At 29.1% G+C, this 13,038-nt stretch overlaps 2 protein-coding genes across 2 annotated transcripts; one reads left to right on the top strand and one right to left on the bottom strand.

Moving 5' to 3' along the window:
- The first annotated feature begins 274 nt into the window (after nt 1-274).
- On the top strand, nt 275-4,817 carry LOC124544523 (signal peptidase complex subunit 3). Its single transcript, XM_047123121.1, has 7 exons — nt 275-474; nt 769-936; nt 1,531-1,647; nt 1,848-1,949; nt 3,104-3,272; nt 3,548-3,814; nt 3,921-4,817. The coding sequence occupies exons 1-7, from the start codon at nt 432-434 to the stop codon at nt 4,048-4,050; spliced, it is 996 nt and encodes a 331-aa protein (XP_046979077.1). The 5' UTR covers nt 275-431; the 3' UTR covers nt 4,051-4,817.
- A 2,902-nt stretch (nt 4,818-7,719) lies between these two features.
- On the bottom strand, nt 7,720-12,498 carry LOC124544524 (FGFR1 oncogene partner 2 homolog). The gene is made up of 5 exons (XM_047123122.1): nt 12,328-12,498; nt 12,120-12,254; nt 11,655-11,906; nt 11,103-11,231; nt 7,720-8,919 (listed from the first exon to the last, which is right to left on the bottom strand). Exons 2-5 carry the CDS (start codon nt 12,252-12,254, stop codon nt 8,806-8,808), a joined length of 630 nt encoding a protein of 209 aa, XP_046979078.1. The 5' UTR covers nt 12,328-12,498; the 3' UTR covers nt 7,720-8,805.
- Nucleotides 12,499-13,038: the final 540 nt, after the last annotated feature.

Genomic DNA, 13,038 nt, shown 5'->3' on the forward strand with positions numbered 1-13,038 from the left:
AACTAAAGCAGCTACCTCGTATCGAACCCATAGTCTTCACAATGAAACTGACACTTTTAACAAAACTACAAGAGCGATAAATTACTCTATTTAATTATGTAGGTATTAATTGATAAATCAAAAGGTAATAAACATTGATTTGAATTAATCATTCGGCGCAGTATAAGGAATTGATAAAGTTATCAGGACAATAAAATCTTGCAAGCGGTCTTCAAATACCAAGATAAGCGATCCATACATACGTAGCTCCTATTGTATTTATATTTTAAAAGATATCATAATTAGCGTTAAAGAAGTTTTTACTTTTAAATCGATAAGTAACAAAACACAGATAGGAAGTCCACTTGCACGAAATCGAAAGAAAACATTTCGTTTATTGGATTTAAATGATTATTGTGTAACAAAGACAAACTGTTCAATGGTCACGCATCATGTTTAAAAGTTTTATAATAACAATTGTCCTGACAGCCTTCTGTAAGTATACATTTGTGTTTTATTGATATCTTGCTTCGTACCTTCTTAGTGGGCCAAATTCAAATAAAAATAAATATATAAAAACTTCAATAATAATTTCAAAAGCAATATATTTTTGTGAGAGAAAAATTAGGTTTGTTTCTAGAAATTGATTGATAGTTAGCATTTGTGAGTATTATTATGCTTTAATATTTCCTACGTGACACCGGCCACTATAAAACTAAAAAAAAAGCTATAATTATTAAAAAGTCATAATAATAAAAGTTATGCAATAAAATATTTAATCTATTCCAGGTAAAACTGTAATAGCGAACACCGACCGCAGCAACAGTTCGCGATGTTTCCAGTTCACATGGCTAGGACCTCGTTACACGAATGAATCCATATTCCTGAACGCAACATGTGATATTGCAACAAAACTCTACGATAAAGTACCTTGTCAACTTCCACTCGTTGTATCATGTAAGATGCTAACTTTATTTAGTAGAATAGACAAGCAGACAAACAAATAAACCACCTGATGGTGAGTGGCCAATATGCCATGGCACTGTAAGAAATATTAATAATTCCTTATATCGCTAATGCGTCAATAAACTCATCCTTCAACAATCTTGCAGTCGCTGAAATACTGAGCAATGTTATGTTTTAGTGAATCTGTGGTCACTGATTAGTAACAAGCGATGCTTATTGAAATGAAACCAGTTATAACGGATTTGAATCGCGTATATTAATAATTTGTTGACATAATAATATATGTGACATATAAATAATTAATATAGGAGATCAAATCCGTTATAACTAGTTTTTTTCAATGTGTAATAATCGCGAAAATTTAAGACAAGCGATGCTTAAATAAACGATCAATGTACATTTCATAAAACTCACTGAAATACCAATACAGTGGTAAATTAAACTGTATTACATTTTTTATACCACTTAATAAAATAAAAAAAATCATTTGTAAAATAAAAAAGCTACGATGAGTAATATATTCAATATTTATATTTTTTAAATAGATTATTTTTAAAATGCAAAACTATTGTTTATAACTTACAGATGACGGAACTTGGCCGGATGTCGAGTACATTTGGACTCATCATTCTGAACAAGCGTCATGTACGCTACAAAACAATGACGTATGTGCAAAATATACTTTTTACTTCAACGGACAAGGTGAGTTAATAATTTTTTTTTAATTTAAATCAATATTATAGTATGAAGACAATAAAAAGATACTGCATAAAAACGTTCGATATTTAAATTTTGTTTATTGATATTGATTATTAAATTATAATGTAATATACTAACATTTCTGAACTTAGTAAATTATTTTACAAATAAATTAAAACTTAAATACATTTCTTTACTTTCAGCGGAAAATTCAACGTACATGTGCACTAGAGCTTTAGATGCTAATAATACCGCAATAACCAGTGGTTGTTATGAAGAAGTTAAAGGAAGTTTCGCGACAAAAGTATGTTTTTGTCGCAGTTTACCTGGCGGTGTGCCCTGCAACTCCGCGTCTACACTCTCCGTCATCCCCATATTGTCCTTTATTCTTGGAACAATGTTAATCATAAATAATGATTTCACTTTATTTAATCTTAAGTTTATTTAACAATTAACTTCATATTTTATTTATTAATCATATCTATTAAAAAAATATTTATTAAACATACCATATAAAATGTGTATTGTTTTATTACATTACATAAAGCAAAAACACTACAAACTCTAACAACCTTACGTGAAGTTCATGACAGAAAATCATTTTACTGTTTAATGGCCCTGCTTGAAATCTGAACTCAGGACTACGAGATCCGTCCTATGAGCTACAAGACCAGCGAATCAGTATTTAAAAAAAAAAAATATAACCAATTAAGTAATTAATTAATAACGAGCCTGGAAGAATAGTGCGAAAAAAGGCTTTAAATAAATAATATCACCTCGTTTTATTACTTCCACTGAAGGCAGCATTTCGCCACTAAATGGCGAAATGCTGCGAGTTTTCAAAACAATTCCACACGGTCATGGTTTTTATTTTTATTTGTAGGATATAACTGTGGATTCAATATAAATAATTGGTATATAAATATATTTTTCCTTTATTGATAATTTTTCGAATCAATTTCGAAAATTGTACTTCATTTAAATGTTTTTAAAATCTAAAATAATTTACTCGAAATATAAACAAGGTGCTATAATTATTACTTTCTTACTATACACAAAACAAATATACTAATGAATCTCACTTGAATAGTGTTATCGTGAGAGTATAAAAAGTATAATATATTTTCATTCAGATTATTTATCGAATAAATTTCTCAGTTATCTAAAAATAAAAATAAATGATTATTTTTTGTAATGAAAATTAAAAGTGTTGCACTCATAAAAATGTATATGGTTATATACAGAATTTCTTTAAAACGGAACGAACGTATAAATAAATCGTAAATGAAACTTATTCACTTACAATATGGGTTATAATTGCATGACTAATCGGTACATGTACACGAAGATAGTGTGACGTGTCTCTAATGTCACTTAGTTGTCATCGTCAGCTAACAGAAAGTAATTCAATTCCAAAATTATAAATTTTCGCTTCCATTGCGGTGGAATTTTTATCCACCACGGCAAAATAAACATTTCCTCAAAATGTATTCTGTTTTAACAAGAGTTAATGCTATATTAACATACACTCTCAGTGTTTTAGCATGTTTAACATTTCTGTGTTTTCTTTCCACATTAACTGTGGATTATAGAACTACAGCTCAGATGAATACGGTTAAAGTGGTCGTGTAAGTGAATTCAATCTTTAATTTATTAAAAAATGTACCAGTCCTCACATAACCTAAAACAGAAGTAAACTACACAGGCATATGTATACTTTCCAGTTTTATGGTATTAACGAAAATATAAACAAAAATGTTAATTTTAATGTTTTAGTTGTGTGGGAATAGATTATTGAAATTGAAACGGCAATCATTAATAAACAATGTCTAATATTTTTAATATGATGCTGAATGCTTGATGCATAAACAGGCTTTATAAACAAAATATTTTTTCCTTTCAGAAAGAATGTTCCAGACTATGGTGCCTCTAGGGAAAGAAATGATCTTGGCTATTTAACATTTGATCTCAAAACAGATTTGTCCAACCTTTTCAACTGGAATGTAAAACAATTGTTCCTGTACCTCACCGCTGAATATGTCACACCTAATAATGAGTTAAACCAGGTTGTTTTATGGGATAAAATAATTTTGAGAGGGGAGAATGCTGTCCTAGATTTTAAAAACATGAACACAAAATACTATTTCTGGGATGATGGAAATGGTTTAAAGTGAGTTTGAAAAATCATTTTGTACACTGAAATATTCACATTTTTAATTATATGTATATTGCATTAAAGATTTTCCTTCTAATCTTAATATATGGCTTTTTTACAGAGGTCACAACAATGTTACACTGACACTGTCTTGGAATATAATCCCCAACGCAGGTTTGCTGCCCAATATTCAAGCCCTTGGTCAACATTCTTTTAAATTCCCTGTTGAATATACTCAGACGAGAGTATGATTTACGGAAGATATAAAAATGTGTAGGTGAACTTGTGAAATGTGTGTTATTTGATAAGACAGAATATACAATTTATTTAAATCTGATTTTGATTTATATTTCAATAAAAAATATAGATAAAAATAAAATATTACCATTATTATCCATGAATAACTAAACAATGGCAAACTACAACACAGATCAAAGATGCCAGGAGTTCAACTAACCATTTTTAATATAGCTAAGATGTTTGATAAAGTAATTCAAAAAATTATATCAAAATAGATTTAAGTCAAATATTCAATTAAATAACTTTAGTAAAACCTAAGTTGGACACATTTTTCTATAAAACTTAAATTATTAATGTTGTGATTGACTTGTTCTAGTTAGCCTAGTGTTCATTGCTTATGGTGTGTGTGTGTGCATATTAATGAAAGGCTGTTCCAAAAAAAAACTTGTTTTTTTTAATGACAATATAAGAGTAACTACTTTTTAGATTATTCCTGGTTGAGTGTAAGTGGCAAAAATAAATGAACCATGTTTTTTTATACTGTATATTTGTCAATTGAAATTTTACAGATACATTATTATTAAATTTAGCACTACTTTTTGTTCTACAGCAGAAAACTTCTTATGTATATCCTATCACTCACAATATTACCAGAAAAGGTACTTGTTATGTTAACCATACTTCATGATGCTTCTACCAGTAATGTATCTATTAAATTCTATTTATTTTTGTGATCTCCAAACATACATAAATGAAATTTGTTAACATCTAAATTATCTATTTATTGTATTCTTTCATTTCAAACCTCTTAAAGCACTAAGACGGCAGCACTACATCATTATCTAATCTTATAAATTTTGAAAAGTAGAGCTCTATTGTAATATGTAATATTTATACTAAATACTATAATTCCGATGTGTATTTTGTTAGTAGGTACACTTATAAATCCATACAAGTTTGAACTCTTTCTAAATTTAACTTTTTATACTAAACTATTTTTTCACTTTGAATACAATAATTTGCATAACAAAGATAATAAAAAACCTCAATTTAATCAAAATAATAATAATCATTACAATCTATCCGCTATAGCAATTACAACTTGCTGAGTTAAGGTAAAAATAATCTATTGGTCTTAACATATGTGATCCAGTGATCCCCATAACTTTGTGGACAAAAATAATCTATATACTACATCTGAAATACTACGAAACCTAAAAGCAATTGTTTCATTTATGTTTGCTCAGGCACAGATTTATTTGAATAAACACAGGTCTCCTTGAAGGGTACAATTAAATATTTATATATATTGAAAATGGGAATTTGTAACATTCAACCTCAATCATAGTAACAAAATATTAAATTGTTATAATTAATATACATTAACAATGTTCTTTCACTTAATGCCCAAGATTTAACGATCTTTGATTTTGGTTGTATATTTACTTAAAGATACATAATGGTTGTGAATTCGAAATAGGAAACTAATTACTAACGTGAACTGTTTGTGCTAATAAATTTAAATCCTGTCGGCTTTAACACATGAGGTAACAATTAACAACTAACATTATGATTAAAATATCTGCAAAAAATTATTGTTTAATAGAAATTATAAACCATTTTCACTTCAGAATAATAATTATATTTGAGTATAATTTCGTCATAAACAATCTTAACATATCAAACGCTCAGTACAAGCAAATTTAATTCAATTAAATTGTATACAGATTATCAATGATATTCTAATAAACAGATATGTTATATCCATACTAAACAACAGAAAAACGTGTGCCGCGCCGGGGACCGTTTATTTTAGTTTATTTTTACATTTCGTTAAAAGTAAAAAGGATAGCTTGATAAAAACAATAAGTAAAAGGGATAACTAGATGTTTTAATTACGCAAAACGTACATATTACTACGTAATTATGATGTAACGTATTACTACGTCAAACAAGTAAAGGCAAACGTCACAATTAGGACGTTTTTTAGTCTTCACTTTTTGCGCGTTAATAACATATCTGTTTATTTCAACATCATTGCAGATTATAGACTAATCCAATCATTTTTCGTTCAACATTCAACTCGAATTTAATATTATTTTTATCATTATTTATAAAAATAAAACAAGTAATTTTGGCTACAACTACTGATTCCATTAAAAAGATTTCCATAAATTTACAAATGTTTCTTTAATTTTATTGAATATTTTATACTAAATCCAATTCAAAAATATGATCTATACAAACTTCTAGTTATGCATCATTTATTAATAAATCTTAGAACTTGATTTACATATTTAAGGCTTATTTGTTTTCAACCAATTTTATTAAACATAAGTATTCCGTACCAAAACAATTAAACCATTAAATTACGCAGAAAACCACTGGACTTTACTTATAAATTGTCTTGTAAGAGATTGATATTGTTGAATAAATAATTCAAAGTAGCTTATATGGGTTAAAAGTTATGGATTCCTTGAATTTATAAAACAAGATAGGTATTTATATTCAAGGGTTTTGTTTCGTTGTTGCAAGTTAGTAACACCCAACATTTTAATACGTTTTAAATTTCTTTAACATTCTAAAATTAGCAATTGTTTGAACTCCATAGTCCATATCTTTATTTTGGTACGAAATACTAACATCCAGTGCATACGTGAACACCTATGTACTCACTATTATTCAATTTCCGAATTAACACTTTCTCTCTTTTAAAAACTACTAATAACACGAACAGTTAGCAAATTATCATTATTATTTGAACTAGTATCATATCTTAGTCGTCAAAAACTACGCTTGTTTTAGTAGTAGTAGGTAGTATTCTGGCACTTGCGTGAACTCTTCTGGCATATTACTATAATCCAATAATAGATGGCACATGACATTTCATCAAACATACAAAAAAAAATATGGAGGTAAATAACGCTCGCTGAAAAAAAAATACGTTATTAGAGTTTTTAAACGAAAGGAAAGATTTTATTGCTGTTTTTTTTTTTTTTTGATTTTAGGTTAGTGCGCCAAGTCTGAAGGACGGTTAATTTTCTTACAAACTGAGTAATCATATCGTCCTTTAATCAATAGACTAAGTATATCTATATGAACCAGTCCCTATAATATTGCTCGCATGCTATAGCGTGATCGAAAATCACGAAATCTACCAAGACTACCGCTAACTACAGTATTTTCTAACATCCAAAGCTTATCCGCATGAAAAAATATTGCATATCAATTTAACGTACTACATTGTAAATTGAGGAAATTTGACGTTTACCATTCTAATACAGATGACTCACATTGCATCTAGAAATATTATAGTATAGATTTATAAGCATCCTTAATCTGTGAGCCATGCCCTCGAAAGAGATAAGAACTTTTTAAATTCAACACATGATCCTAATGTTTCATTTCCCCTTTAAAAGTATAGTAAGTACATATTCATCTTTACATTTCCGTAGCCTGTTTGAAAAAAAAATGGATAAGAAATACAAGGCACACTTAAAATGTATCTATTAATAATAGAATATTCGAGCAATGAATTTTGGCCTTCAGCGATAAAGCAGCCTAACTTTTAATAATAATTAGAATCAAATACTGTTGTTAAAATATGTAATTTGACAATAATTTTTAAAATAGTTGAAAGCCACTTTCACACTGATGGCCTCAAAAATGACCAGTAGTATATGAGTATTGACCAGTAGATACTGGAACATTTCTGACATACACAAATTTGTATCTGTTAAGTAGCAAAAAACTTAAGTAATTAAAAATTTATATGCATTAAATCTTACTCAAGCTTATTTTTAAGATAATGAGAATACATTTTCAAAGTAGTCGTTTACGCAATTATTAATGTAATCACATAATTAAAAGTTGTGTAAAATTTAAACAGTCAAAAGTACAAAACATCAAAAAAATTTAACATAATAAATGTGGATGTTTTAATTATTGTACGTAGATGAGGGAAATATTCTATGAACATGTTTTAATCAATCTATGAGTATATTGTTCGACACTAATAAAATAATAACATTATATTTTTATTTATGTGCTTTTATCTTAAACAATTTGGTCCATGCCATAACATGCAGCAAAACAGCATTTATAATTAAACTTGTGTCAAGGACAATACGACCATGGAGCCAGGGCCAAATTTCTAATTGATCATTGCTGGAAGAAATTAATCACTCGCTCCTGGACGATAATACAAACACTTAAAACAGAGATATACAAAACAAAAGTAATAGTTGGATAATATGAATATTTGCGCTAAACCTATTTATAGAATTTGATGAAAGGAATTAATACACATACTGAATTTGCACTCATCAATAACATCATAAGAAATACTGTAAGTCTACTTTGCATTACAATTACTATAGGTATTTGTCTATAATATTCAACATCAATACAACCAATGAAGGAATAGTATTATATGACAATAAATTTATATTTCGAATACATATTTATTCATTGTAATTTTGTTACATTTTTATATAAGAAATATGAAAGATACAGGCTGTCAAAAGACCTAGAATCCAAAATCTGCATGTAACTTTAAAGTATAAGTTGTATACTGGAACGATGACCGTCATCAGTGATTTTACACCCTGTCTGCACACCAGGTAGTAAGAAGTAACACATGTACACGGATAGCAGTCTGTGAGAACATTTCACATGTGTAGGGAGATGAGTTATGGTATGTGTGGGTGAGGGAGTTGGTGGCCTGAGGCCAATGCTCAGAGGCGGCAGAGGTCCACTGCTGGGCGTCACGCCCCTGAGAGTGGAGGCCCGTCGGTCTGTACATCCTTGTCCTCCATGGGTGGTCCATATGCCTTATCTGATCCATACCGCCTTGACAAGTTCAACATTTCTCGTAGGCCCTGTAATTAGCAAATAAAAATCAGGAAATTAAACACAATATAGTGAGACAGAGTGCGGCTTAATTAACTCCCATTGAGCTTTAAGCTAAAATGGGAAATATAACCTTTCAGGTTAAAGCAACAAGATGTGAATTCAGAAATATTAGAATAATTTACTAATTGTAGTAACAGAGACTTCAGACAGGTATAATAATAAAAAAATAATAATATAAATATAACACATTGAAAACCCAGACCCAGCTTTCAAGTCTGCCTACACATATTACAACAATATGGAACACTTATATGAGTAAATACTCTGCAGCATTTTTTGTTTAGATACATCTTTTAATGTTATTTAACAAAGTTTTTTTTTTTTAAATAAATAGATAATAAGAGTTTGATTATTATTGTATTTTAATAAAGAGAAAAAATGTAGGTTGATTTTAGGTCAATCGTTTTTACTCCTTGAAATTAAAATATTCATTGAATTGAAATCTGTGAATTAAAATCTTTGTATCATATCAGGGTAGATTGAAATTGCAATATTATTGAAATGACTTAATTAGTTTGTTGCCTAATATTTTATTTAAATAGTTAAAATTAAAACCTAGATTTATTGTAATTAATAGGGAAGATGCGATATTTTTATTTTCGTGACTATTTTAAGGAACTCCATATATGGAGTTTTCTATAATAACAATAATACTCTTTATTGCATTGTGAAATTTTACATGGTAATTTGACACATGAAATTATTGTTCACAATGGCAGGCTTATTTCTAAAATAAATTTCTTCCAGCCAACCCACAGCTGTAAGAGATAGTGTTATATAGCAAGTATAAATAGTGCAACATTAGATACTCTTAATAATATTAAATCCTACAGGATAGACCACAAGTATATTAAAACTATAAAACACTCTAATTTACTGCAAATAATGCGGTTTTAAAATGTCAATTTAAATTTTCACACGAAAACGGATATATATATTTCGTATGACGTCACTGCTGTCTGTCACTGGCCCATTGGTCGTACTTGTCCTCACTGGCTTTCAAACTTATGCATTTTTTGTCGACTTTAGATAAAAAAATTTTTAATTTATAACGGACTACTCGATACTCCGGGAACAGCCGTATTTAATTGATTGTTTTGTGCCAATGTGTTCATCTACTTCAACAATGTTTTCAAATAAATGGTTTTTGAGTGGACCTTCTGACACAGAACTGAGAAAAAGGTGGCTTCAAACTGAAAAGAGGAATCTGGAGTCTGCTTTGACAAACCTAACTTCACGTTCAGTTTCAATATTCACTTTTTTTAGAAAGAAAGACAACTATAACCTCAAATAAGTAGTCATAACAGGAGTGACGTCACTGAACGCTAATTAGTATTTTGAAATGCATTCCGTTTCAAGTTACTTTAATTCGTAATTATTGTTAAAAAAACAACATTATATTAAACCTTCACATTTTTTAAAATTTTAATAGCAAAATTTTCATAAAAATTATAATTGCATGTTCCCAATTAGCTCTACATTAAACCAAACTTTCGATAGTTGAAGTAATACTAAGTCAATTTACCACCTAGATTATATAATGCTCAATAATAGTGGCTCAGCACACAATCATCGCTCAGCTGGTCTTACTTCTGTAAGCTTTGCTTGTTTATAGCTTAGCATATGAAGGTAATGACTTGGTATATTTATTGTTTTCATTTATATTTCATATCTGAGTGACATATAAGGTTCAATATTAATTTTATTTAATTTATATTCATAGCAATGAAATTAAGTGAGTATTCATTTCATTAGATATTAAAGTGAAGGGTATATTTCACTTTAATACCAAATGTTTAATGATGATGATGATGAATTCATGTCACTTGTCATACTCATTAAAAGAAATTGTAAATACAGTACATTTTTTAAAATTAATTAATATTTAGGTAATTGAGATACTAAAATAAACAACCTTTAAGAGTTTTTCACTATAAAAAAAAAATCATTAGATTAAAAAACAGGAGGAGCGTATTTATTTGAAACATATTTCAGGACTTATGATTAAGCAATCTATTATGTTACACAATATATTGGTTTCACTAAATCATTTGACTTTCCACTCCTATTCGGTCTCATTTAATTTGAAGACTTTCTTTTAAATAGTTGTTTTAAAAAAAAAAAGAAAACAGCATTCAAAACTATTTACCTTGTTTTCAGTAATCAGCCTTTGGTACAACTCTTCTTCTCTTCTGGACTCACCATTTTCGTCCATATTTACTGCCTTGTACATAACACTTGTCATCTCATTAATTCTCTCCGCCTGTTGGCGAATCAACTATAAAAAAGAATAACAATGTTATTGCCATAAGTAGATAAAATTAGTGACAGTTTTCTAGTAATATTTGATTAATAAGGCTGTATATATTTATAACAGAGAAGGGATCTGGTGCAAAGCATTTCTGTTAATGTTATCATTGCAGCATGCAATGAACTTCACATTGGGAGTCCAATCTACCAGCAAAGATATTTCCTAATATCAATAAGAGACCTAGACAAATTCTTTTACTTAGATTGATATGAAAAATATGAGCATTTTGGTTGAGATCAAAACATGCAAAATTACTCCTATATATTAAATAAATATATATATGAATGATTTATTGAGTCATAAGCTAAATCATCAATCAATAGCAGCTGTACTCAACATATAAAGACTCTGAATTAAAAGGCAATTCAAGTAATAATTAAATCAACATACTTCCTGTTGTTTTTCATTTATTGCTGCTGTAAAGTCTATCCTCGACTCCCATATTCTCTTTTCAGTATGCTGTCGATACTTGGACATGATAAGTTCTAGAGCTTTCCTGTGATCTTCTAAAGCTGCTCTCAACTCTCCATTCTCTCTCTGAACATCCCTCATCAATCGAGATTCTCTCTCCATACTTGCTACAAGTTCCCCCCTTGGTCTCTCCCGAGATGACTCATTAAGGGTATCCACTTCCTCTTTGTACTAAAAAATAATAGGCACAATATATAACTAACTTTTAAAATGCTAAGTACTAAGAAAGATTATGATAGTACCTGTATTATTGTAATCATCACTAATTACTTTAATTTACTTCCTTTAATATATCAATCATGATAAAACAAAACGAGGTAGCAACCAAAAATTGGTTCCAAAATATTATATCTGGTGACAGTAAGTACGTGCTCATATCCTCACCTGTTTTATTGTATAGATTTGTCTGTAAGCTGTTTGAGTTTCAGTCAACAGAGTATCGGCTTCTGTCTCACGTTCTTTGAGACGGCCAGCGAGTCTTTTAGCGTCCAAAATAATTTGTTGTATGGTCAGTGACATCTGAAAAGACCAACAATCTACAAAATGTTCGATTCTATGGATAATGTTTCTAATAAACCTTGAAAGCACAAACCCTGAATTCCACACAATGTAATGACTCGAGTAACGTTTCATCTAATAATTATTATTGAGTTTACTCGGTAAGGTCACTAAATGTAAGTAAAAACCCCAAACGATGCACATCAGCTGTTTCGTGAATAGAGTTCGGCAGCCATTAGCTTTCAATAGAAGCTGACTATTATGACTACAAATTTGATTGACCTTCAAATCCAAAGTGAAATTTCTTCTACGTAAGGCGTTACCTTAGTGTGATAAAGATAGAATGAGTTCACTGGTGTTTCATGTGTCAATTTTATTTATCCTGATAATATTTATGACATGACCTTGATAGCATTTACAAAGATTATAAAAAGTGAATGTAAGTTTCCTTATTTCAGAAACAGATAAAGAATTTTTAATAAAAAGAAATATTTATTGTAAATAGATTAAACATATTTTCATTAATAATTTCTAATGTCGAAAAATAAAATCAGTCATATTCGTGTTATATTGCACAGTGTCTCGCTCTTATTTATTTAATTAATAATCAGTGTATATTATCAGTTTAAAAATGGTTATTAACTATCGAAAGTTGTAAATAATACTTAATTTATTCAAATATCCATAAAGAAAAATGAATTTTTCAAACGTTTGTCACGTGACACAAAACGCTCCTGATTGGCCGGGCTTATGATGAAGTCATTTTCTTGTAACCTTGCTTTTCTACTATATGTACCACAGATTA

The sequence above is a fragment of the Vanessa cardui genome, chromosome 4 (genome assembly GCF_905220365.1).
Source record: "Vanessa cardui chromosome 4, ilVanCard2.1, whole genome shotgun sequence".
NCBI lineage: Eukaryota > Metazoa > Arthropoda > Insecta > Lepidoptera > Nymphalidae > Vanessa > Vanessa cardui.

Excerpts from the sequence above, each read along its gene's own strand:
- LOC124544523 (XM_047123121.1), top strand. The coding sequence starts at position 432 with ATGTTTAAAAGTTTTATAATAACAATTGTCCTGACAGCCTTCT. Across the intron at positions 1,648-1,847 it reads TTTTTACTTCAACGGACAAG|CGGAAAATTCAACGTACATG; the intron begins GTGAGTTAATAA and ends CTTTACTTTCAG. Across the intron at positions 3,273-3,547 it reads AATACGGTTAAAGTGGTCGT|AAAGAATGTTCCAGACTATG; the intron begins GTAAGTGAATTC and ends TTTTCCTTTCAG.
- LOC124544524 (XM_047123122.1), bottom strand. The coding sequence starts at position 12,254 with ATGTCACTGACCATACAACAAATTATTTTGGACGCTAAAAGACTCGCT. Across the intron at positions 11,907-12,119 it reads AAATCTATACAATAAAACAG|TACAAAGAGGAAGTGGATAC; the intron begins GTGAGGATATGA and ends ATTATTTTTTAG. Across the intron at positions 11,232-11,654 it reads TAAATGAAAAACAACAGGAA|TTGATTCGCCAACAGGCGGA; the intron begins GTATGTTGATTT and ends TCTTTTTTATAG.